This window comes from Andrena cerasifolii, chromosome 5 (assembly GCF_050908995.1).
Source record: "Andrena cerasifolii isolate SP2316 chromosome 5, iyAndCera1_principal, whole genome shotgun sequence".
In the NCBI taxonomy this organism is placed as follows: domain Eukaryota; kingdom Metazoa; phylum Arthropoda; class Insecta; order Hymenoptera; family Andrenidae; genus Andrena; species Andrena cerasifolii.
In genome coordinates this window covers 17,508,703-17,536,388 of record NC_135122.1, presented here as the reverse complement: position 1 = coordinate 17,536,388, position 27,686 = coordinate 17,508,703, and the positions used below count along the sequence as shown (strand labels likewise).

At 43.4% G+C, this 27,686-nt stretch overlaps 2 protein-coding genes across 3 annotated transcripts in view; both read left to right on the top strand.

The window, feature by feature from the left end:
* The window catches only part of LOC143368888 (uncharacterized), a 212,165-nt gene extending 209,561 nt beyond the window's left edge, over positions 1–2,604 (top strand). The window contains exon 7 of the mRNA XM_076812094.1: positions 189–2,604. Within this exon, the coding sequence (XP_076668209.1) occupies positions 189–1,577 (1,389 nt within the window). The 3' untranslated portion in view covers positions 1,578–2,604. The remainder of the gene's footprint in view (positions 1–188) is intronic.
* Positions 2,605–26,132: 23,528 nt separating this feature from the next.
* The window catches only part of Wb (wing blister), a 190,548-nt gene continuing 188,994 nt past the window's right edge, over positions 26,133–27,686 (top strand). For both annotated transcript variants that reach the window (XM_076811987.1, XM_076811986.1), the window contains exon 1: positions 26,133–27,070. In XM_076811987.1, coding sequence (XP_076668102.1) covers positions 26,941–27,070 — 130 coding nt within the window. In that variant the 5' untranslated portion in view covers positions 26,133–26,940. The remainder of the gene's footprint in view (positions 27,071–27,686) is intronic.

The window sequence follows — 27,686 nt, the reverse complement described above, 5'->3', positions numbered from 1 at the left end:
CAACTTGTTTGCGCTGGAACCACCACTGCGCCGTTCCAACGCCATTATCGCCAGCCCGCAGACAATCGTCCCATTGATCGAAGATCGTCGCTCCCACTGTTCTTTTTGCCGAACGACATTACAATGCCGCGAGATAGATCTGGTCGTTGAGATTACCGATGAGTCGCCCAGTGGTGGCCCAAAACTAGCCATCACCAGTGCAGTATCCCGTGCTCCAGTTAGCTGTGGGCTTAGCCAGTGGGGTCGACCTTGGTCGCGGCAAGCCTCGATCGATTCTGTGTTTATCGAACGTCGTACGTCAAACTCCCCTAATCAGACGGGCCGCGTGCGCATGCCCCTCTTCAGAGATTCCAAGCGCGTCGAGGTGGTACGTGCTCATTCAACGCGAAGTTTCCCTCACGGCTGGCTGGCGGGCGAACCACGCGCTAGTTTTGTCCCGGCAGTCAAGCGAAACCGGCCCCAACGGCAGAAGCCTCCGAACCTCCCGCTGGTGGCGCAGTGGACCACTGGAACGGACCAACATGGACGCCTCGACAGCTTGGAAAGCCCTACGCGTCCACCTCCTGACGATCCTCTTGTTGCTCCACTCCACCATGGCCGCCCAGAACCGGCCATTCGTCGTCAGCAATACCTTGGACCTGGGCACCAAGGGCAAGGACTATTTCGTAGGACCCTGCCTGGTGAACACCAACCAGACGTGTCCCGATAAGGAGGTGACCTTCTTCCTGTACACGCAGAAGAACCCGGATATGGCACAGCAGATCCTAGTGGACGACACTAGCTCGAACCTGAGGGACACCAACTTCGTGCCCTCGAACCCCACGAAGATTCTAGTGCACGGCTACGACTCCGACATGATGCTGTCCTACCTGGTGGATGTTCGGAACGAGTACCTGAAGACGTACGACTACAACGTGATCGCGTTAGACTGGCATCGGCTGGCCACGGCGCCATGCTACCCCCTCGTCGTTCGCAACGTGCCCCACGTGGGCGACTGCCTGGCCCAGCTGGTGCAGAGGATCAGCGACTTGGGGGCGCTGGACGTGCACGTGATCGGCTTCAGCCTGGGTGCCCACGTGCCCGCGTTCGCGGCCAACGCACTTCGCCCGCGCGTGGTGCAGCGGATCACTGGATTGGACCCAGCCATGCCGCTGTTCGTCACGGTGGACAAGGACCAGAAGCTGGACGCAGGGGACGCTGAGTTCGTAGACGTGTTCCACACGAATGCGTTCATCCAGGGCAAAGTGGAGATGAGCGGGCACATAGACTTCTATATGAACGGCGGCATCAGCCAGCCCGGCTGCTGGGAGAAGCGAAATCCGTTCCAGTGCGACCACCATAGGTCGGTGATGTACTTCGCGGAGTCCATCAACACGAAAGTGGGTTTCTGGGGTTGGCAGTGCGGGGGGTTCGCCTCCTATCTGCTGGGCCTGTGCCCGCCGAGGTACCCGGCTGTTTTAGCCGGCGATAAAGTGGACAGGAGCAAGAGGGGCTATTACCTGGTGAAGACGAACGGGCGGAGCCCGTACGCCACGGGAAACTTCAGCGTGAACCGGTTGGACATGCCGTACCTGTAAGGCTGGCGAGAGAAGCTCCGCGTTAATGTCGCGAGATAGGGCTCGCCCGATAACAGGGAATATACGACGGAGTCTGTGAACACGATCCCAGTCCCCGATAGCAGGCCGAAAACGGGACGAGCCGCGGCAGAGGAGCTCGGTCCTCCTCGTCGATCCTTGGAGAAAGTTGGCAGATCTGATAGTTAGCTGACTGAAAAACGTCGCCCGTGTCAAGGTCAGGGAGATTCCTGCCACCTGGCACCCTGCTAATCGATAGCCTGGCTGCGGCGCGGCGTGGGGCGAGAAGCGCGAGGGTGCTGCACACTCGCTTACATAGAAACCGATTCCTTATCGATTCGACGACGCACGGCGCGGATAGGAGGGACTGAATTGCTGTGCTCTAGGAAAACGTTGAAGTTGCGATGGTGATGCATAGTTTTTTTCGTGGTATTAGGTCTATGTACGTTGATGGTATACATGGGTCTGGGAGCTCCTGTGGTGATTAAACGAATTCTGTATTTTGATACTTATTCCAGTTGAAACTTATTGGGTGGAAGAGTGTTACGATTGTTCACTTCGTACGGGTTGCGCAGACGAGCCTTTAGAGTTGAGGAGCTTAATGGCTGGTGAATGATCCTCTTACGTAAACTTTTTGTCCCCCATTGTGCCGCGCATTCAGCAGTTTTGGGTACATGCACGATGGTTGTATTTAATATCGCATAATAGAGTATAATAAATTGGGTCTACACGTGTAAGGATTTCTAGGTGATTAAGAGGGAAGATGAATAATTTAGGATATCAAGTTCCTTTTTTAAGTAACAGAGGTTTTAGTGTGAAAGAAAGTGGGTGACGTAAATACTGTTTCAGAAAAGTGGTTTGAGTATTATACGTGTATTCTTTTATTTATTCTGTAGATTGTAAAGTCGTGATTAATCGACATTCTGTTTTAATCGTTAAGTATTTAATCTCTTCCAGCGAGCAATAATGGCTTCCTTTCGGTGGATAATTTAATTACATAATAAGGAATATTATCACTTGATGAAATAAATTTCGAATTTGTAGAATAGCCTTCTTTTAAGAAAATCTATATTAATTATTTTGTTGTTATTGTACAAGTTCGACTTAATTTACACAACGATTCAGTTCATCTGCATTTTGCACTACATTTAATGTTGCAGAGTTTTTTAACATGAGCTATCAGAATCGACTTTTTTGAAAAGGACGTGGCGTGAGAAAAAATGTTATTTTATATTTCCCACTTGTTTCTTCATATATGTAGAATCAACCCTTTTAGTATCAAAGCGCCAGCTCCATGACACCTTCTCTATAATAACTTGATTTAATTTTTTCACGATAATGGCGATATCGATATCTCGCGTATCTATTTCAACATTTCAGTAAACAGTTAACGTTCCTATCTTATCCAGGAAATTATGATAACAATTGCGATGTACTTTATCCCAATTATTAATAATAACGATTCCATACATTGAACTAGAAAATATTAAGCATCGAAGCAAGTCTTTAATGACGTAAAACTAGTAGTAATAATAGCATCATTTTCAATGTACAGTTCATTAATAATTGCTCCAGATTTTCCATAGGATTTCAAAGGTTTATGGATAAAAGGAACTTATAACTTCAAAAGGGCAAGGTGTAAAGGCTTTAGGTGGTGTAAAATACTGTAAAGGGTCAGAAGCCATAGCACGTGGCGTGGTTGGCTTCTTTGAAGTTGACTTTAAGACTACAAGATCCGTCATATTGTATAAGTCACCACGGATACATTTCAAGAATCAAAGACGCTTGGGAATGATTCGATTATTCTCTTATATCGTTCACTCGCTACACATTGTTGATAATATTATGTTCGTTAAACTTCATTAGAGGTGTGTGAAAGATTTAAAGTGAGAGTAGTGTACAAATTTAATAATATCTTTATAAATTCTAAATGTTATGAAAAATTGATAACTATTTACAATTGCGTTGTTGCGTCCACTTTACATTTAAGTGGAAAATTTTTATATATTTCACTCTACAGGAGTTTCGAGAAACTATTTTCTATTACCTACTGAATTATACGATGGCAATAATGTCACAGTGATAAACGATCGCACTGTCCTTCGAAAAGTGACGCATGTATGCTTATTAATGTTTATGGACCCGAATGATAATCAGGAAAGGTATAAACAGTAAGAATTGAATGAAATAAAGAATTAAAAATATGAAGCAAGAGCAGAAATTCGTGAACTTTTTATTTCACCCGCACGCAATGAACGAGATTGATGAAGGTGTATCTAGGGAAATTTATAGTATTTTGAGGGACGTAATTTTTTCAATCGATCTCACATTTCCTTATCAAAATAATTTATTACTGCTTTAAATTCATGCCGCATGTTTCCAAGTAACCTGTTCTACTTCGTACCAAAGAAATTTCTTTAGAGAAGCATTCCATTATTACTATACCTTCAATGGTACTAATTAAAAGGTTTCACGCTCGATCTTTTGACGCGATGCAAACAAGTTAGTTGGCGCTGTCAAAACATACAAATGAAATCATCGCCGATTCGGATATTAACCAAATGGGGAGCACGCTTTGGAGCTGGATTGTATCCAAACAATTCGTTAGCAACTAACGAGGCCCTCGTTAGTCGGCGCGTGATACCGAAGGCAATAAGAACAAAAAAAAAATGCGGGACACTGGCTAATCCGTGGAAAAATTGAATTCTCGGGGATTAAAGCTCGATAACAAGTGTATACAGCAAGCAGAATTTTGGGGTAACTTAAGGATTTAAGTCTGTAGAAATGCGAAACTATATTCGAAGAATTTCTTTTACAAAATAATTAGAGTGGGTAGAAACACCAGCTTCCGGGGAAAATTGTCAACAGTAGTAGAAACAAAATTTATAATATCAAATTGTAGGTAATTTAATACTGTACATTTTTTTATGGACATCAATTTTATTTTTTGATTCGTTGAGAATCTAGTTTGCTGAATTTGATAGTACATATCAGAAATTCGTGCAAATTCAAGTTTTATATACTTGACGAACATTAGTTACTTTTGTATGAATAATTCTAACTTCAAACACGCACGTGTGAGTCGTCTACATTCGAATTTGGATTCACAAGAATTATTTCCATTTAATTGAAGAATTCCGGGCTACTTCCTACTCGTTACTTATGAATTTATCTGTCTCTAAATTCGAGAGTAACAACAATTGACACACTTCCAAAAATTCACTTTATCACTTATTTACCTTACGATACCTAACACGATTCCCTCCATCCACCCGTGCAGCGTATCAACCTGCTAAAAATAAGTACAACGAGATGGCAGATTAAAATTTCACCCTTAACGAATCGGGGGCATCGCGAAATCTGGAAACCGGCCCGCGTTATTGTTGCTCGCACAATTTTCCATCCGCTAACGATCACCAATTAATTTCCTCGGCTCCGTCGAACACGCTCTGCTGGTTCGTGAAACGCCGTCGACCGAGCGAGATGGTTATTTCGCTGGTGCATCGCCTCGAAAGCGCGGTCCATCGTCGAGATGGTTATCAAAATTTAATCGGGGAGCGACGAGCAAGTGTAAAGCTTACGATAGATATCAGGCAATCGGATAATGAGCGCCGCGCCGTTAATGAGCTTAGTGGTAATTGTGCGTCGACGCGCCTATGTTCCCCCCCTCCCGTTCCCACAACTGCGCCAAATAATTGTTATTCGCTGTTCGTACATATGTGGAAAATAACGATAATCGATCGCGGACCAGTGCCTCCGACGGCGATTGTTTCCCGTTAAATTTATTTATCAGCCGACCCTGCCCACCGTTAATTAATATCGACCCTAAGCGAAAGGAATATCCGTGAAATTGGGGGTAACAAGCGCGACGGACAGTCGTCGGAGTGATGTCGCGTGAAATTCGATCGAATGGAACAGTTTCGCTATAGGTATGCACTTTGTAATCGTATGTTTATGATCTTGGAAAATGATGGTGCAAAGATTGTGTCTGTGTGGGCTGTTAAGTGGGCCATTTTTTTACTAGAAATACTTCCAGTGTAGGGTAATCTAATACTATTGTAGGTATAATATTTATTTCGTGACAAACCGGGTGAATTTAAAAACTCGTTTGTATTTTTTATTACAAATATATTAATTGCAATGGATTGATTCAACGACTGAGGTAGATTGTTGCATGTGCAGGGTGATATTTAAACATTTTGCTTAAAATTGAGCAGATTTTTCCTATAATAAAATTTATTTTAATTCGGTTACAAAGGGAGATAGGATCAACCCCCATGTAGGTTTCGTTTATTACGAAGCGTATTATATTCTGAGGACTTTCAAAGCGCAGAGGAATATTCTGGTCGAGTGGAAATATTGAAAAATCTATGGTATTTTCGATTTGAATTTAATCGAATTAATTAAACATGATACATGCCAGATATTCGATAGATGTTCACCGTTGCTATGTAATATGTTTATCTTTAGAGAAACTTGCAGCATGAATAACTGACTCGCTTGAAAGTAATTTCGTAACACACAATGTTGGCAATAATTATTTTTGCGTCAGGAATTCCTTGAGCAGCTACTTCGACCTGAGCGGGAGTTGGTTAAACTAAGTTTGCAAAGTAAACGTCTACCGATATTTTAATGTGTCAATATGAGCAGATTCCAAGGACGGACTTGCAGCTTATTTAATATTAACTCGTTGAAACGGTGACTCCTACCAAAATCCTACCAAAACGCTTGCAAATACTTCTTGTGAAGTAATTTGCAGTATAAATAATACAATAAATCAGTATCGCCAGTTTTCGCATAATTTTAATCAAGCCCAGTCTTCCATTTGCATTTCAAATAGAGAAAGAAATTAATGAACTAAGATTCAATAATCTGTGAAATAAGATATAGGTACCTATCTGTCAAAATATTCTCTAAAGGATATTATTACAATTTTAAATAACAACTATATAGCAATATGATTGATACAATGGTTCCAATTCACCTTATTTTGGTCAAACTAGTGCGCTACACATTTTTGCAATAAATGCATTTTGCAATTATATTTCTCCACTAATAATAACAGAGGCATAAATGATAAAAAATTTATTCCAGTAGTGCAATAAATATTTCCAGCACTGTGTATATTTGTGCATCGAGATGTTCATCAATTTTGTTATTATTATTTTTATTATTATTATTATCAATCGTCTTTATTACTCAAAAAAGAAGAAACCAATTTCCTTTCAGAAAGAAAATAAAAGACAAATATGTGGTTCCCCTTTAATTTTGGCTCCACCGAAAGCCACCCCCGAAGTTCCACGCGAAGTCAACCGAAGAACTCCGTTCGCACGTTCTACATACGTCGCGAAACACGCCTTTGTTCCCAACGAACCGCGCGGTTCGCGCAGATTTATGCATTCAGGGAACAGTTTTCTAAGAGTTGTCGTATTCCAAGGGAGAATTACAACTAACACGTCTGCCGTTCGCCAACTTCCGAAAGTGCAGGGCTCGACACGCCCATCCACGCTGTACGAACGCGTTGTGTTTTATGCCCGGTCTCAGACAGTTTATCCCGGATAATAATCCCCTGGCCCCACCACTCCCGTTGCCCGTCAGTTTCCTTTCAGCCCTGGGGTTAACTACCACGTGGCGTTTTTAGTTTACGCCACCGGAAGCTTGGCAGGGCCGATTTGGAACTTTGACACACGGTCCTCTGTACTCGTAAGGACCTTTTCGCACGAGACACGTCTGTGGCCCGCGATTGGCATTCCAGCTATACAAGGTGCGGTCGAAAAAAATGGTACAAGTGGGCAGCAGGTGATTCCTTACTTGAAAATAAATGAAAAGCGTGGAATAATATTTTTTCATCCTAGGCTTAATTTTGGGAAAAGTGTTTTAGTTGGGTGTCCTGAGATTTGCATCCTGCGCACGTTTCCACGTCGATATTTTTGTTGGAAGCATCGAAAGTATTGTCCAAGAGTTTTCTGCGCCCCACTATTCCCGCGGAAGTGATCGCTCAGGAAAGCCTCAAAGGGGCAGTTTTCAAAGCCTTCCGCCACTCAAAGTGTTAATGTAAAAATGGCCGTAACGAAGTGCAGTCGTCAGCACCTTCAAGCTCGACTCTTGTAATAAGGCCCAAAATATATACCATAACGAAGACTAGCCTATTCACAGAAGCCATTTCAGAGAACGGTATAAAATATAGCTAAATGGTCAGAGCAAAATAAAAATCGTGGACCGCGAGAAACGCGAAAGTAATTAGGCCTCCGTGTCAGCATGCTGGCGGGAATCGATACTCGGTATTTCGAGATACGACCCCCTAGTCGGTGAACGTGGTCGTTTGCCGCGGGACATCCGAACCGCGGTATCATTTTGCTATTTTTCCCACGGCCCTTTTCCGCCTCCTTCCCGTGCCACGCGCGCCGTATTTTTCTGCGAAATTTGCTCGGGGGTTTTGCAGCCAATCCTGGGTAAAAGCTGGCCCCCACGGCGCGCGAATTACCCCGGACGAGCTCCCGTGAAAACATGATCCTGCGACGGCTCATGCATATTCCGTTTCACACGCAGGCTCGCGCGTCACTTTGGAAAATTCGCGTCTGGACTGTCAGAGACCGTGTCCTCGGTCTAACACGTGTTGCACGGTATTCGAATGACGGAGGCAGTAAGTGGAATCGTAATTCTACCGTATGAAATTTAATGTTGGATAAGTATCTAGGGGTGAGCTACGTTCTTCACTCGTTTTGCTTTCTGGGGTCGATGCTATGGGGACGTCTGAGTTTACTGTGCTTCGATTTAGCGTATAATGTGGTCACTTTTAGGGTGAACAATTCGTTTCATTTTCTCCGTGCTTTTATTATCTGTTTTCGTAGCAGAAATAGGCTTTGAACATATTTTTTATTAACCTGCTAACTGGGTTGTTTCTCAAGCAGAAGTGTCCCTAGTGTGTGTTTAAGACATTATTTACATAGTGAAATTTACTTGGTGAGTCAACTGATCTTATCCAAAGCGGGGAATTTTTGAATGACGAGTTAACTCGTCTTCCCTAGTTAACAGGTTAAGAACACCTTTGTATTTCCTTCAATAGGATAACCTTAATTTTAGTAAGAAATAATTCAGAGCTGCAGCTAATAATAAGTGAACTATCAAATTTCTATTTTTAATGTACGTATATATGTACCTAACAATATTAAAATGTTTTATTGGGGGAGAAATATTAGTTCTGTTATTAGTTGAGTAGGGATGAAAGTAGTCTTTGAAATGAAAGTGTTAGTCACTGAGGAATAAAATAAGCTTGGTCGTCCAACAGTATTCATTCATTACAGGTAGTCTGTGCATTGCAGAAAATTGCTATTTTATGCATATCACGTTTGCCTCTTTCAACATCGTTCACTTGAACACGTTGTACACGTTCGTTGGCATAATGTACATGGTTTTTTAAACAGTTTCCTTCCGCTAAACGAGAACGTGCGTTTTGTCGATAACACTCCAGTTCGGGGCTGGGTTCTCGCGCCAATAGCAACCCCACGAAGTCTAATCAGGGGTAGATCCAAAATAGCTTTTATAATGCGTTCATCGATTTTATCGGCGCCTTTATTTTTGGAGGGAAAGTTAATAGCTTTGAATGCAGGAAGAGAAGCTAATTATAACTCGTTCTAAAAGAAAGAATTTTTTTCTGTTAATTCAATCTAGATTTACACGTTAATGTCTTCATTATTGTCATGAATTTAATCTCACAGAAAGTTATAATGCCAGATCCAATTTATTGTAGATTATTTACAGGTGCGTTGCAGCTATCATTTTAAATAATACATTGCGCGAAACAAGCTGTGTGATGCCCACTTTAAAAATAGTAGGCGCACGTAGCCTCGACTAGACAAAAGCAATGAACAGCTCGACATGGCCAATACACTCCTGAAACTTGCATAGACTTCCAGAAGTTCCGCAGTCATTTTCCATGTCACGTTCCGCGCATATATCCGTGCAGAGGGCGTTTCCTCGCGCCCAAAGTTGGGGCACGTTAAATGCATTCTTAGTAGAGGACTGTCAAGAGCTTCTTCGCGCTACCCTCTCATCGACAGTGTATTAAAAAAGAGTCCATTGGAATTAGCAGACAATTTCAACGAACTGTTAATGTCCTTACACGCGAGACACTTCTATGGCTTACGAGTGATGTTTCACTTAAGGGGACATTCTCGTCAAATCGCTAAAAAATAGGTGATGCTTAGGATTTTTTTTAAAAAAGTATACAACTTGCAGTAAAAAAACTTTGTAGCCTTTATTTATTCGTTTTTTATATACCGTTACGAATTTGGTCTTACAACTTTTACTGAATATTCCTCAGATACTATACTATAGATATATGTAAAAAAATTGATTTTTTGGAAAATTTTATTGAAAATTTCCCTTGAACAGAAATAATGCGAGTTTAGAAAAGGTAGAAAATGGTGGGAAATATGTATGTATGATATCTGCTGCTATTTAGAAAAGTCTCAAAAGACATGTAGTCTAAATACATCTGGATCATAATGGATTAACTGTGGAAAATCAGTACTTCTTGGATTTGAAGCAGTTAAGGGAGAGTAGGTGGTTGGTTTAGATATGTGAATGGATCCTCGAGTGAATTAGTTTAATTACTTGTTGCGGGAATTGTTGAGTAGATTTGATTAGACAGCCTTCTCCACGAGAAGGTCAAGGTGAAGCAAGTGAATGACGGTGTATCGTTGAATGTCGAAGCGGAAACGGAAGAGATGCAGGTGCTATGGCGGGACTGATGTGTTTTACGGGATTTCAGTGCAACAGATGTACGGATCGAACGGAGCGAGCGCAGGCCTGCCGGTGGGCATGACCACGCTGAAGGGCTCGATGGGCACCTTGGGACCCCTGGGGAACTACGGCTCGGGCCTCGGGCCGGGGGTAACGGGAGCCACGACCCTCCCGCGGCCGGGAAACTGGCTGCGCCCTGCGGGCCTCAGGCACGGGCACAGCGCGGCCCGGGTCCGCCTCTACTGCCAGGCAAAGTGAGGAGCCACGGTTCCGATAGGTAACTATCTATTTAATACTATCTCTAAACTAACCTTTCTCCACTGATCTCCGTTATACTGAATACGGCGTAGGGCTGTTGCCTTTATTAGAATGTCAATTAAATTGAGTATATTGAAAGACAAATATTTGGCTCACGTTTATGTCGAATTCATGAACTCAGCTACAAGTAGAATGATAGGTATAAATGTTCCACAATGATTTAAGCTACATGAGTACTTAGCCTACGTCCAGTTAGATATTACATACATAATATTATACTACTATTGAATTGAAAGACAAACGAGTTCTAGGCCTGTAAGGATGTGGGAAATTTGGTCCTAGTGAAATTTCTGATTGAAGAAATCATTGAATTGATCAGGTCTTTCTGAACTTCTGAGAGCTTTTTGTATTGTCTATTAAATATACACATAGTGTGGCGAGTCGCCCACTTCACTTGATTGGCAGTTGTCTGATTGATAGTTTCGCATACGATATTTTGTGAATATGCTCCAGGGCGCAGCCACGTTATGGGATCTCACCCAATTCATATATTGTAGAGAGTTCACAAAACAGACTCCAATCACGTGAAGTTTTAATTAAAATACACGATTATTGAAAAGGAGGTGGTTCCAATCAATTTCAGTATTTTCTCCCCTTTTTGAGTTTGTTGCCCCCAGTAACCTAGCTTGCTATCTAGAGAACAATGTTCCTTTAATTTCAAAGTTAAATTCTTTCCTTCTAATTTAGTCCGCTCGTAACCTCAGAGATAAATTCCTTCTTCTAATTTAGGAATCCCCTAATCTAGAGGATAAATTCTTCTGCTTAATTTAGTCTGCTCCTAATTTCGATGGTGAACTCTTTTCTTCTAAGGTGAAATAGAAAATATGATGAGACATTCAGGAGTTATGTAAATGGGGCTAGTTCGTTTTAGGGGTGTATGTTATAGGTTGATTTAAGGGGCATATTGTTTGCCCCCTGATAGTTGGAAGAAATTATTATATACAAATAGAGACGCACATATATTTCGGTCGGTTTTTATAATATAAAAATTTCATGCATAATAGTGGGATAGTTAGGGACATAAGAACTAGAGAGCAAACCAATGTCTTGTAAAAACCTTAATTAAAAGTGTAGAAAATAAAGTGAAACAAAAAGTAAAGGCAATGGAGAACAGTGGAACTCTATTTAAAAACTCAAATATAGAAATTGAAATTAAATGCAAAATCGTTAGAGATGGATTTATTTATTTGTAAACGGGAAATCGTTACGAAAATGATTTAAATTGTCTAATTAAATCTTTCTTGCGCGAGGAATAATTAATTAAAACCCAAATGTGCGCAGCCGTCTGCAGCTATTAAATAATTAATACATCCTGGCAGCAGCAGTGCTTCGAAAGTATTTCTTGAACTGCTTCCGCTTTCCAAATAAATCTCATCGTTAAATTGATTAATGGTGGAAATATTTAGCTTCTCGAATGAATTCTAAAAATTTAAGCTTGTTTTTCGCGAAGAAGCGACAGACCTCCTATCATTTCATTACTGTCCTCCTTCGTTCTATTAACGTATCTGCATTGAATTTTGGTAAAAATAACGCAATCAAAAACTCTGTTCGTAGCGACATCTCCTCCAGCCAAAAGGATGAATGGTTTGTGTAGGTAAGTAAATGAAAGCAATCATGGAAACATTTTTTTTTACTAATTCAACTTCCGTTGTCAGCAATGTAAAAAAAACACACAATGCAATTTATGCTACCTTTCCTATTTTCTATTCGCCTGACCACCAAGTACATACATGTCGAACCAATCACAGAGATAACGCGAAAGAAAATACGCAAGTAACACCACAAACATGACACCTACAATTAGATCTATTTCTGCAAATATTTACCATCGACTTAACACCTACTTCACTAAAATTCACATCATTATCAGTTTCGACAAGACTATTCACACGAAAGGCTTCTGTTGCTCACGACTGACATTTCAGAAATACTTATCAACGAGTCACAGTCTACTAAATCAATACACCTGAACTATTAGGACCAATTCACACAAGACACCTCTGTGCGCCAGTTGTACCTCCAATACATGCACTTGGTAAAAGCAGGATTACTTAAAAAAAAATCCGAAGTGTCTAAGTCTGTCCAAAGTCTACGTAAAGACACCTTCATCTACAAGCCACAGAAGTGTCTTCCGGGAAGAGGTCAAACTCTCCACCACCCATACACCTAATAAAAAAAATCCATACCACAGACCGACAAAAGAACGCACCCACCTCAAATCCTCACCACCACTTCGTCTCCGATAAGCTGTTCTCCAAACAAGTTCCCCACAGACTCCTTTCCCCCCGCACGTCGATCGCAAAAATCCGCCCGCTTCGAGACGCCTGCAAGTTGATTAAACCCCGTTGAAAACGCGCGGTCCATTGGCAGCGCAAAGTAGAGCCCCTTGAAGGCAGCACACGTCGGCAGCATAGCGGGGGCAGGCCCCAATTGACCGTGTTCGTTATTGCGTTTGACAGAGGCAGGCCTGGACCAGAGCCCGCAGGGTGAATCGGAGCGGTGGTGCCCTCACCGCCCCCCCTCCCCCCAGGGGACGTGACGACGCGATGCGTCGCTTCGTTCCTATTGACATCGGTCGCGTGTTACCCGGCGAACATCTTTGCGCGCGTACGCAGCGCGCGAGACGCAATCCCCCAGCCACCCTTCTCACCTCCACGGAACGGACCGACCAGCTAGGAGAGCCAGGGGAGAACCTGCGCGAGACCGGCAACGGATCGACGGCGAAGGGGACGCACCAGTCCCGAAACGGACCATCAGTCATCGGGCCCCATCGACGATCATCGAACGGCGTGTCTGTCGCGTAGAGGGGTTGGAAGAAACGCGGCGAGGTGGTAGAAACAGTGGGGCGATGATATTGGTAGCGTGCTAGGTCGAGATTCGAGGGCCCAGGAACGCCATTTGGGCCCCAGCGCGGTAACAGCCGGGGGACACCGAGATAATCGGCCGTTTCGAGTAGTCAAGTATCCACAGCCCTGTGGTGAGCGACGGAGGGCACACTTGGGTCCCTTCTCGCTCACCAACGGAGTGGGCCCTAAGTCCGTTAGTGTATCTCCGCGCTGTATATACCTCGTATGATATTTCTTCCTCCCTCCGTGGGTCGTGAAACATTTCCCAGAGACTTTGTCGAGCTGGGTTTGCCCGCTCGGACTTCCCCCAATCTTCGGGTGTCCCGCGCCCCTAAAATTCGATTCGAGGCTCGCTCGGGGGATGGAACGGGCGCGGGCAGACGGTGGATGGACCGGGGTGCGGGTGGCGTTGACGTGATGCGAGGCGTGGACACGTGATCCGACGGATAATTGGACAAAATTTCGTTGCACCGAGAATATATATTCGTGTGTGAGTGTGTCGAGTGGATGAGAGAGAGTGGTGACTGCTTGAAGGGGGGAAGGAGTCATCGGTGCACGCGTAGCGCGGGGAACGAGCACAGATTCCATTTCGTGCTTGCACGTGTGCGTAATGATTTTTTCCCTCCTGTTGCGTAATCGAGTCACGTGAACCCGGTGTTGGTTCCTCCGTGCGGATTCTGCGAAACGATGATAACGATTTTCTGGGCACGCAGCTCTGGGATGGGGATGACGGGGGTGTTGTAATTGAAACGATGGTGGGTGATCGATTCCACGTTGCATTTGATGACTTGGAAGAGTTTGCAAGATTAAGCTGGGTCTTTGAATTTATTTTTATAGAATTCAAGTGTGCTTTGGTTATCGTTGAGGGATGAAGCTTGGTGCAGAGATTCGTAGTTTGAAGATTGAGGGTGTGCTTCTTGGAATAAAGCTGCTGGTCAATCAGTTTCCTATAAAGTCAGATTTTGTTTAATTAGACATTCACGGTTAAAGGTGTCTTTTAATATTTTACAAAATAGCACCCCTGAGATGTAACACGTTTTAAGCTTCCCTTGCGAAGCCCTTCGAAACATGGAAATTATATAAAATTCTCATCCTTTCGACCTGAATTAAATTCTAAGGAATACCAAAAATTCCGGCAGGGCCAAATCAAACCGCAAGTGTGGTTCAATTCAGAAACCCCCTTTTCCCCAAAACTGGAAAGATCTCACACCGCTGTGAAGGAAAAGCAAGCTTCCTGTTTCCTTACAATATTTTCCATCCACCCGTTTCTGCGCGTTTCCAAACGAGCACGCCGCACCCACACCTGGAGCTTAATCATTAAACTACCACATCGGTCTGAGGTGCGCTCTAATGCGGGAGTCGCGTGCTCCCCCCGAGTGACACGAGGCGCGGGGAGGCGCGACTTCGAAATCGAAGTTCACCGCGTGCACACGGAAAACTGGTGAATTACATCGGTAATATTGATCGAGGAAAGGGTGAAGCGTTTCACAGAAAATCGTTACCGCGTGACACGCGTGTGGATGCGGGTGCAGTACGTGTATACGTGGTCTGGCGCGAAGGTGTGCGTGAGCAAATTGCGTTGACGCGTGGCTGTCGCAGAACGAGGAATCGCAAGCGGAGGCCGACGTTCGAATTATTATAGCGGGCTGCGGACGCGAGCAGAGAGAGAGAGAGAGAGAGAGAGAGAGAGGGTGAGAGTGAGAGAGAGAAATTGATAAAATCCTGTACGCTGGCGTTTCACTCCAGCGACGCAACAAAAAGAAGCAAAAACAGCCGACGACTGAAAAACGATCATAAGGTTCATTGTTCACTAGTATCCAAAACGATCTACATATCACAACGATCATCATCATTATCGTCGCTGGTGGTTCTACCGCGACAGCTTTATTGGTCCCGCGGATATCGATGGATCTAACGATGTTTGCCCAGTTCCTACAATATTTTATCTCGCCCGTAGATAAATATATCGATCACACGAGTGTCGTGAAATGTTCGCAACAAGACTGTTAGCACTTCTTGTGTATCGTGGTAAATGCTGGATGGTGAAGAGGCGAGAGCTGAGGGACGAGTATTTCGGAAATATCGATGGGTATTGTGACGTATTTTCTTTAATGACAAGCACACAGTGTGCTTATCATTCAATACACGTCCGTATTTGCGTATTGGCACTTCGAAGGGTAAGCGTAAGATAAGAAAAACGTGGTGTGTAAATGTGGGATGCTCAAAGTTTGCTTTTGAATTAGGAGGAATTAGACGAAGTGGTAGCGAAGACGTACATTCGATACATATCTATCGTTTCAGCATAAGAATGTTCAATTAGAATTGGGATAAAGTTTGAAGGTATCAATTTAATGAAGTTCGATGGAAATCAAAGGGACATTAAATCTAAAGGCAGTCAGAAGGTACAGGGTGGTTTGTTAGTTGCATATCAATTTTAAAGGAGTAAATTTATGGCACAAAATGAGGAAGATTTTGTGCTGCGCGTAGGTATATCGAGCAAAGTTTTGCCCAAACAAAAGGTGGAGAACGTTCGACTCTCACGTTCACCGACTCCGAAATGTACCGATTGGTCAGCTCTTACCACATGACAATTATCATAATTATTTATACCATCGCGCAAGTGGTTCACGTTGTCAGGAAATTAATATTACATATATCCAAAAATCTTTTGATATTCGAGGAGAAGTTAATAATTTAACGTACTCTTGCTACGCAAATTGCGCGCTCTGGATCGAATAGGGGAAGCTTCTTTCGCGTGAATGTTTAAAATGACAATCGCCACAGCAAACGTATTTAGCAAAAGTACTGTCGTGAATATAAAATCGAAGATGGCAAGGTTACGACAATTACGTAATTACGCACGATCGTAAAATTAATTACGAAATGTTTATGAAAGACATAACATCGACGGTCATCTTTTTTTTATACACGAACAACTCAGCATTAAATTTCGAACAATTTAGTACTCCACGTTGAATAATTCCTGACACTTTAAGTTATTGCACAAGTGTAAATTAATCGCACAAGGTTTTATACAAGCCTCGATAATTGGGGAAGAAGACGTATCCTTTAAAAATTCAGAGAACGTTCTACGAGTTTCACTAGCAATGCCAATCTCTCGTTGGATACAAACCGTAACTGTATCGTATTTTTTAAAACATTTTTAAGCTGTACGAGTCACAATGAAATCCTTACACTGCCTTCTACGGGGACAATAAATCATATTCATCGTAAGGACACGTTAGAATTCGAAAGGCAAGGGACGCAGCGTGTCCTTTCCATCGCAAACATTTTCTCCTCTTCTGGTTTTCTCTTTTTTTTTCACAGAACGCAGTGGAGTGAAACGCAAGCATCGAAAATCGTACTGTACATGTAACATATTTGTATTTACTACTAGCCGTTCAGCTTTGTGCCGTCTCCATAGATTACAAATACGATAAAAAGCATATATATATAAATAAATATATATATATATATATATATATAGTTATAGAAATTGTAGCTACAAGAAGAAAGATGGTGAAAAAGGTTAAAATGCAGGGAGTGTCAGTGCGTGTAGTATGCGTGTGTGCAGTGAGTGCATAAGGAGTAACAGAAAGTTTTTAACTAACGACTTTAGCACGCGATCCATATCACAAGAAATAAAGAAATCACCGATCAATGTGATTACCTGTTTGTGTTTGCTGGCGATCGATAACGTTGATCGACAGGGGATCGATTGAATTATTTAGTGGAAACGAGACGTTCGTCAGTCCCGTCTGCAAGACTGAGAATTTTGAACAATAAATGGGACAGGATTATGCCAGTGTAAAAGTAGCGTCGATACTTAAGTATCCACTTCATTTGAACAATATTTCTTTCCACCCCCGAATTGTATTTCCATTGCAATGTGTTTTCTTGACACTTACGGTAGTGGTCAAAAGGGAGTTTGACATTCATATTTTTATATACACGCATAAATAAACGTAACAGTAAATCTTATATCACCTTGGCATCGCCGAGACAGTGATAGCTTCCGGTTGAATAGTGTTTCTGTTACTGTTCACACCTTAAACTTTCTTTTCACCATCACAGTACATCTGTGCCACTGATCGCGAAGATATCCCAGCTCTATGCTAACCAGAGGGGTTCGATACAGTGCGAAAGAGTTCGACGAACAACGAAACTCGATTCAACGCTTTGAGTGGCGCAAGCTTTTGAAAAATGACCATCGCAGACGATCGTGCCTGACTGCTAGAAAACATGCGCACGTCCCCCGGCGCGATAACACGCCGGCGCCAGTCAAAGTGTTATCGAATACATGCCCCCCTTCGTTGCGATCCGCTCGACTTGCCCTCAATTGTTAAGTTCCTAGAGAACCATCCAAGGCTCGATCGGTTCAATACGCGGCATAATCCTGACAGACCATGTTGACGAGCAGAAAGTACAGAGAAAGTAGTCTCTGTTTCTAGTTGCCAGACGGGCCCCCTTCGGCCCGAAACTTAGCTACTTTTTCAATGTGTGCTTAACGAGGCGCCGTTCGTTGGAAATTACGGTGTCGATTGCTATGAGAGAAGGAGAGTTAGCCAGGGAGGTGTGTGCGATCGTGGGAGAGAAAAGGGCCGACAGTCGAGGAGAGAGCAAGCGTGGAGTGAAGGGGATGAAGAGGAGAGAGTAAGGGGAGAGAGTAAGGGGAGAATGTGTGTCGAGCAGAATGACTTGAATGGGTGAATCTGCAGCCCCTTGTGGCCGAGATTAGGCGAACGGATTAGGTAAGAAATTCCGATTATTTGGACACACGGAAGCTAGCTAAACTGCCATGGTGGAGACGACGTAGAGAAATGGACGTGTGTGACATTAGTCGAAAGTTAGCCACTTCCTTAATGGATCTCTTAAGCCGTTGAATTTGCACCGTTGTGGTGAATTTATTGTAATAATTAATAGACTGATGTGACTAGTGTATGATTATTTAGAATTTTAATATTATTAGAAGTGAATTACTGTATAACGAGTCCTGATTCGATTCTGACCCCTTTGGATTGTTTTAGAGAACTATAAGAGAATTAAAGAGCTCAGAATATATCGGTTTGTAATGCGATATAATTCGTCTGATTGCGAGTAATGACGATTTATTTATTAGAGTGGGAATAATTGTTTAAAGTAAGATTGATAATAAGGTTTTTTGTGTTTCTATTTATGAAAGGAAGGGTAACGTTTTGTTTATTCTAATTGTGGCTTGAAAGTCTCATAATCGATGAATTTATATAATATCGAACTGTAAAAGGATTTATTAAGGAAGTGGTATAGGTGCATGATGTAAAGGGGTAACTTTTCAGTCCGCGCTTTGAACAAGGGGTGACGTTCGACATCATTTTTTGACCTCCTCTTTTGAAGAGGAAGAATCTATTAAAGTTAATCGCGCTATATCATTTTATCGAAACTTAGTAGGTGGAAAATTTTGTCGCGGGCTCAAAGAATGAGATAGTTTTTCCAAATTGAAGAATCTTATCTTGAACTCTTTAATTGAGCTTCTAACATTCGGATGTTCATTTTGTAAGTGTCGTAGAGGTCTCAATTACACGAATTCTCAGCAAAGAGAATTTCAATATTTTACGGTGGAACGTGACTAATGAAGATAGATTCTGCATTAACGTAGAAATAATTTTTGTATTTTAAGATTAATCTCCAAGTCTGAAAAGCCTGACGAATTTTATTCTATTATCCATGTACCATTTATTAAGGAAAACTCTGATATTCAGGAAATATTAAGAATTCGACTTTATTGTGAATTCCACTTTGAGAACCTTCTGATGCTCGTCCGAATGTATCTTCAAATTAGAGTAGAATCATTTTCTCGCATACTCTGCGCTTGCTTTTGCTCGTTATGTGATAGCTTCGATTCTGATTGTTCATTTGGGGTCGAACTAGACAAATGGAAACGTAATGGCAATCGTATTTAAATATTTTTACCACAGACATAACTAAATTTTAAATAACCAATTAAGAAATTCAACTTTGTATGACCATTCTTTTTTCTAAAAGTAATGGAAAGTTAAAAATTTATAACAATGAATTTTCCTTCGGTATCAGGTATTGCATAATGCTAAATAAATAAATAATCCTAAATTGGCATAAATATACTGAAGTGGAAGATACAAAATTAGAAAAGTCCAAACACTCCTCAAGAATACAAGTTTTTTTATTGTAGCAATTAGAAACAATTCATCCTGCAACATACAGTCTTTCCTTCAAAAATAACGTTCATCCTAATGCAAAATAAATTTACAAACATTCATTTCGGCGCTTCAGTGACACGTTTGCATTCGTCTAAGAACGACACCCAGATGAAAGCGTAGAAAAGACTGTGCGAGGCGTGTGTAACGAATATCTAATACTAGTGAAATTTCTAAACTATCAAAGGGAAGAGACCGTTAAAAGTCTTTAGGATAAATTGTTTTCTGCGAATTTAGGTAACTTGTTATCGTCTAATAATCTAACGTGTCCTAGGCTATTCGAGAGGTAACATAAATTGGAGCGATGTCGACTTTCAAACTCTGTCGATGGCTCCTAGTAGATCGTTTATTAATTGTTTTCCAACAGAAGTGCAGAGGAATGCAATCGTTTCCATACAACGTAGAAAAGAATACGGTCGTAAACGATGAAATTTCCAGCCTGCGGCTCACTTCCTCTTCGACGCAAAACCATCGGCAAAATTTCTTTCACAGTCTGAATAGAACGGCAGAGCTGAATAGAGCTAAACGGCATCGACGACTGCATCGCGTTTAAAATACGCGCGGCGGGAAGTGCGCCGCACGCAGTAAATCAGAGTCAAATGACAATTGATTGACAGGACCAAATGTCGTATCGCTTTGAATTGGCATCCTCGATCTTCCCCGTCGATTTCTGTGTGTAAATGAATCGTTCGTGGCGAGTGCTCGTTAGTACAAAATTTGATTTCTTAACGCAATGAAATGAAAGTCATGATTCAAATGTGTTGTGTCCGAAGCTGCAGTCGGTAAAGAAGATTTCTGTAAGCTTTCGCACCGTGGGTATAGTCGGAAGTGTGTGTAACGATTGACGGTTAGACTGAAATTTGCATAGAAATCGGGCTTTCGCGCGATAGATTTCGTTAGGATTGATTTCGACGAGACGCGCACGGTATCGATTATCGATGGTCGCTTGTCGCTCCTGAAAGGAGCGGTGGCGGCAAATTCGAACGCTGCCGAGTTGCTGCGCTCGGCTATCACTTAAACAATGTTGGAATTAATTAACGTTTAGGGTATCGTCACGCGTATCGAAGTCCTCGTTCGAAGCTCGTAATAGAAATTAGAGAGGACCGTACGAAGAAAGCGTTCGAGTTGTGGGTTACAAAGATATTTTCTAGATCGTTTGCAGCCCCCCTAGCTGTACGCACGAGGGTGTTTGGAAGATTTTAAATAAATGTAATTTCACCGAGCACGTCGAGCCGAAACGAAAGCATCGACTCGGGTGTGAACATATATTATTGGTATCGGCAAAAGGAGATTACCCTGCGTTTCGCGGGCCGATGGTAGCTCCCGCGATTAGTTGCTCGACTGTGCGCAACGATAGTCCGTGTTTCCTTCTGCGGGCGTTTACAGTAGAAGGATACGGCTGTCGTACGAAACGGACGACTCCATCGTCACTTGCTCCGCGAGGATCGTTCGTCGGATCACTGGCGGATCGCGCGCGTGATTAAACGAACGATGCCAGCGAGATAGTGGAGCAAAGGGAGTAACTAATCGAGTCGGGGTAACGTTTAACATTTATTTCTTTAAGGGGAAAATAAGCGGACAATAATAATCCATGTTTGTGAACGACCTTTCTTGCGCAACAAGGGAAGCATTATCAGAAACTATCACCATCTATCGTTACGAAGCATCGCCATTACTCTGATAGGATCGAGATCACGGGCATACTCCCATCGGAAACGTCGTCATACCCATCAATCGTCTTTCTCCTCATCCTCAAGCAAATTCATCCTTCAGCGAAGCGAGTATGTCAAGCTCGAGTGACTTATCGAACATCCTCGGACCTGATTAACGTACACCCGAAAAAAAAAGCAGATACATTCTCTGACATGTTTCGCTCGGACAGTTTATCCGGCACTTGCCGCCGTCGAAACGTAACCGAAAATCTCGTCTTCGAACGTTTTTCCCTCCCCTCCTATAAAGTTGATTCGCGCGACCAGACTTCTAGTTTTATTCAGAGGCTCTACGACACCCGAGTGTTCGACTCTGACCAAAGCTGAGGGACTCTGCGCTTCGGAGGCGCTATCATTCGTTGATCGTTCGTGCCTGGTCGTATACAGCATCGTCATATCGTCATCGTAAAGGAGCATCGACCATCACAGGCGTCATTTCTACGCGTGTATCGCGATATTCTGAACATTTGTACTTATAACTGGTTGCTCCATACTCGAGGCCGAGCGGGCCCGCGATGGGTCTGCAGCGAATTTCTTGTAGCTCGAAAAGATGAGGCGCGAATAAACGGGTAGTAGAGTGACAACGTTGGAAACCAATGAGGCGAGCAGCGATTTCTTGCGCATTCGCTATCTGCTCGTCGCGCCCGCGACGTCGAACAGTGTGGAGCACGACCTAATAATAAGTAACGGGAAACAATACAATAATTTTTCATACTGTTTTTACTTTTTACTACTATGATTACGTGCGACTGTGTAATGTTATTCTTATCGTCTACTGTATATTGGGAGACGTCTGAGACTACACGCGTATTGTACACGTTACGCCCTAACGTATTAAACAGTTTGTATCTGAAGCGTGTCTCGTTTAAATCGATCCACGCGCTTACCTTTGAAATTCTTCACGACGTTGACAATATTTCAGATGAGAGTTAAATGGATTTGAAAGGGACCATAATGTGCTGCCAATAGTGTTTCTGGAGACGGTGGTGTGGAGAAATATAGAAATCACCTTTGCTCTTGCGTCGCATTAGTCGCTGCAGATTTTTATCCTGCAAAAAGCTATCGGAATGTTTGCGTCGAGAAGCCCCATGTTTACGAGATATTTAATTTCGCGATATTAACATTGAAATTTAAAATATCTCCCAATCTAATGGTGGTTCAGCACAAATATGTTAAATGAGAAGCTAAATAAATACTGCATCGAGAAATATGTCTCTCCACCTTAAAAAATCGAAGATGACCTTATCTCCTCCACACCTCAAAGTACAAAAATGTCCCCTGCTAAATTCTATTCACGCCAGATTGTAGCTCCCTTTGAAACCATTCAGCTTTCGCCTGAAGTATTCTTGGATGTCACAGCAAATTTCAAACACGTTCGCTTGAATCGGTTTAAACGCGACACCCTGTACAGCCGTTGCAGAGGATTCGCTCCGTTTACAATTGTACCACTACATGCGAGGGGTAGCTAATTTTCGTCTCTGTGCATATGTGTGTACGTGTGCCTGTATGCGTGCCCGTATGTGTACTACGCGCCATTTCGTGGGATTTCGAACCGAAGGAGAGATAAACACTGATCATTGTGTACAGGGCGTTGCGAGCGATGAACGCAGAGAGAGTTGTCGAGGCATATTATTTCCCGATTGTGAGAGAAACGGCGATAAACAGACAGATTTCCTTTCGAGAAACTACCTGGCCGTAGGACGACCTGAAATAAAAAATCGGGGATGGAACGAAGGCTGAGAGCGACGTGAGCAAAAGATCCTAAAAGATCGGTAAAAATGGAAATGAGATTGAATGGTTTCCGAATCAGATAGTCCATAATATAATATTTTCTGAGAAAGTCATCCTGTTATCATTCACTCCAGGAAATAGATTCAAATTTCATGAAAATTTCAATGGTTTTTATTTTGTCTTTCCGGCTGCGAATCTCGGGCACCGAAACTTGTGCACAGTTTCTTCGTACAAGTTTTGTGCTAAATTCTTTCAATATGATTCCTTGTGATGTTTATTCTGCTGGATAATTCATATGAAATTTGGAGCTGTTTTTTATGATATTGGGTTCCGTGGCTTTCACTTCAGTCGTGGTAGTACTTCTAAATAAAAGTTTGAAGATTATACACTGCTGTAAGTGTGTCATTTTTCGTCACAAAAATGGGACTTAATTACAGTATTAAAATCATTCAGTGTCGTTTCTTGTTCACCAAATCTCACATATCTTGGATCAACATTCGACAGACACGCATATCGATTAAAATTTAAAGTTCTGTGCAGTCTCCATTGCTTGTCCTGCTCACGAGGATCAGAAGTCGCTCCTGTGCAAAACGGTTCCACGAGATTCGCAGAATCATGGCGCAAAAGAAATTCCTGTCGCGTTCTTCGATAAAGCCAGAGGTGGCCATTCTGCATCGCGTAAAACTGCTTTCAGTGTAAATTCACATAGGCTAGATTTCAATTCTCCTCCTGTGGCGTTCAGTTGGTAAGCGCCATGCCGAAGTGCGGCGCGTTTGGAAACTCAACTAAATAGCATAACGTGTCAACGATGGCGTAACTCGGTGCACACGGGCTTTCACCCTTTGGGTGCTACAGAAGCACAGGTGCGTTTGTTCGGTGCGTACAGCCGGTGCGGGGAACGCCTATAGGCGTTCAGGGACAATGGTTAAGAGACGCGACCAGAGAAGACCCGCACGCGGCGTACGCCGAGCGTTCAAATTCTCAGCATTCAAAGGGTTAACCGGGATCAGAAGCTTGTGCCCCTCAATGCTCTATTTCAAGGTTCCAGGAACCTTCGAACTCGATCCAGGGCGCTCGGCAAATCCTTGTTACGCCATCGCGCGTCCAAGGGGTTAGAGTGCTAAGGGGTACACACAGATTTTTATCGTCTTCTAGAAACCTTCGATCGTTGATTCAAATCGATTTACATATCTTTCCGAGCTCCGCTTACATATCAAAACGATATTTCGTCGAATGTATCGCGTTCGTACAAACTAGAGGTAATGCCGTGGACGCCGTGAATCTTCGGGCACAGAGACAAAAGGCGAAATCGAATAATGAAATTGGGAGCGCGCGAAACGTAAACGCGACAGTTTGTTAATTAGAAGGCATATCGAGTATTCTGGTTGACATCGTGATGGGGGTGGCATCACTGCCGAAACGGAACCGCCTATGTTTCAGCCGCGAGTCGAGAGGGAGCGGACGGTGTTTGCGGCGGAGAACGTTGCGCGTTGCTTCGGAGCTCGCGTGTGTCGCGTGTCACAGGAGTTAGAGGTAGGCCACCTAGCCGCGACAGAGCGGTGGGACTCTCGCGTTTTCGTGCTGCTTCCGTCAGGTACGCAATCTCGAGTGCCGATCGAGGGAAAGGGAGAATCCTCTCCGCGACTATTTGCTTGGCGAGGGGCTGCGAGAGCTCGCCCGGTCGTATTGTGAATTTGTGACACCGTTCCGATAAGGAGGCACGGGGGAACATAGGGTGGACGTGTCCGTGCGTTTGACTTTAAATGCGAAGCAATAGACGGCTCCTTGGTGCGCGTGATCACGGTCGGATTTTTCGTCGGGGCGAGTCGATAGTAATAGTGATTATTGTATAACGATAGTAGTACTACGTGTCAGATCGATCACGCGACCAAGCAGCCGGGGCGATCACAAGAGAGAACTGGAGACATTGAGCCGCTTGGTAACTTCAATGCTAAATGGAAACGAAAATGAAACCAAGAAAGAACACTAATTATACCCATAAATATCCTATATACCTAAAACCAAAAAAAAAAAAAGATAACCAAAGCATTGTAACCTTCTAGAGGCAAAGATGAAATAGAGAAGTACCTAATCTTGTATGGTTTAGTTCGACCACTGATTTGTCCGTGTGTGTTCGTTATTGAAATATGTTTCTTTAGTAAAAAAATGCTTAAAAATCTACGTCTGGTTGCTCATTTCGCTCCCTCCCCTTTTAAATGTAGGAAACAGGGTAAATCCTGGTGGTTTGTAGATTTATCAATTTATTATTTCATGCTGTGTGAATTTAAAGCAGGTCCTTATGCTTGCTTAGACGACAAGATTATAAATTCGAGTTATTTCGAATCCAGGTAAGAGTTATATAATCTATATAATTTATATTTGACTGGTCGTCGAGCTGTAAAGACGGGGAGATCTACCCGTGTCAATTTTTTTCACCTTTTCTGTGGTTTTGTGAAATATCTTCAACCATAGCGAGTAAGAAACGATCCAAACTAAAAAACACGCTCGTTCCCAAAGACTAAACATCCTTAAATAAATCTGCCCTCCTCATACCCGACATAAATCTCGAAATTTAAGTCACCCGCCTTCATCCCATCGCGAATTTCCCCCACTGTGCTTTGATATCCCTGTCAACAAAACAGGATCCATCTCCATAAAGCCGGCAAAATGAAGATGGACAGGATACGGAGGCGTTAAAAATGCAAATACAGCGACGGAGAGTGGAGGGGAGGCTAATCTCGGTCAGTCGTAAAATCCGTAGTACCGGGCAAGCTCGCCGGGCTACCTGGGCCGAGGGGATAATCAGCCGAGAGAAATTTCGTGGAAATTAAGATCGGCCGATCGGTCGCGTATATACGTCAGGTAGCCCTTCCTACCTGTCACAAGCTTAGGGTGGCGAGAGAGAGAGAGAGAGGGGCGACCGCATGGGGTAAGCGGTGGGGGGGTTGACAAAGAGCGCTACTAGGTGGTGGCTGGCCACGGAATCAGTTGGCTCGCGGCGCTCATACCGTTCGTATTCCATTTTACGCGTCCCGGCTCCTCTTTCGGTACGGTTTCGTGGCTCGCGTGGGGACCAGTTTTCGGTGGGTGGCGTCCGAAACGGGCAGCACACGCGCTCACCAGAAGCAGGAAAAGAATCTGCGCCGTGACTATCCGCGCTCGCGAGAAAAGGACAGGTTTCTAAAACCGGCGCGAAGGCCTCTAGACCCTTCTGTCGCACGCAGCAACAAGTGAAGGGCGACGCGCGGAAGAATTCTGCGGGGCATTCGAATCTTCGGTAGTCGCGGAGCGTAGCCGCGAATTATGTCGGGCGAAGGGTGAACGTACACCGCGGCGCTTTTCGATAGGATCAAGTGAATAGTTTGGATCGTTAGACGCGCTCGTCGATTTCGTTTGATTTTTAAACGGAGCCACGGTCGCACCAGTGGTCCTTCTGGGCGGTCGCTTGGCTCGGCTGCGCGCGCACGCGTAAAGCTGCACCGTCGCGCGTCCCCGACGAACGTCCCAGCGCGGTGAACGGCGCGAAAATGAATCCGCACGGTGTTCGAACGAGTGGACCGCGAGTGATGGTGGCGGCCTGACGAGAAATGACATCGACGTCGATGGGAAGAGAAGATACGGGGATAACAGTGCGAGCGAGCGATAGGGAGCAGGTTGTGAAACGTCGCGCGAACGATCGGCCCGCGCCGATCCGGGGGACTGCGTAGTCGCGAAATTCGATTGCCCGCTGATTTATGGTTCGCGTGTGCGTGAATGGTTGCCTTTGTTCCAACGATATCGCGAATCGCGGATATTCTCGTGAATCATGGCCGTCCAAGTGCTCCAGCCGACGATGTCGACGATGCTCCGACGCCTCCTCCTCGTGCTCTTACTGGCGCTCTGGTATCCGAACGACGCGCACGCTGCCCGCGGATTTAGGCACAACATCAGGCACGGTGAGTCCTACTGCTTCTGCTTTTTTATCGCGGAGTCGTCGAGCTGGGTGATGACTAGAGTTGGGCATTATTCGAAGGTTTATTGTGAATAGGGGTTGAGTACAGGTTTCAATGAATTTTTGAGTCCGTGATTAAAATAGATTATAGACGAGTAATGAGTATTAATGATTTGTATGAATCGATGTTTGTTGGAATAGATTTTCTTTGAGCTTATAAACGAAGAGGATATTTAGGTTGTTATTGATTAGTCTTCATTGGAAATAAAAGTTATGCGAATATTTCATTCATGTTTATACAATTAATTCATATAATATGTTTCGTAATTATTCGATAGGGAATCTAGTTTTATTTCGTTTGAATAGTTTTAGGGACTTTTCATATCAGACACTTATTCTTAATATTTTGGATAAAGTCACGCACACCTTTGCTCACCTAAGTGTGGTCCTATCTTTCCTATTCTGGATCACATGCTGTAATTCTGATTTCTAAATTCCGAGTGTACAAATTTATTATTCTTCTGAATTTTTTATATGAACAAACTTGAGAGCTACTGTATTTAAATGCAAAGTTATTTTACGAACGATTGAAAGATATAAGAAACTTGCGATAAGCCACC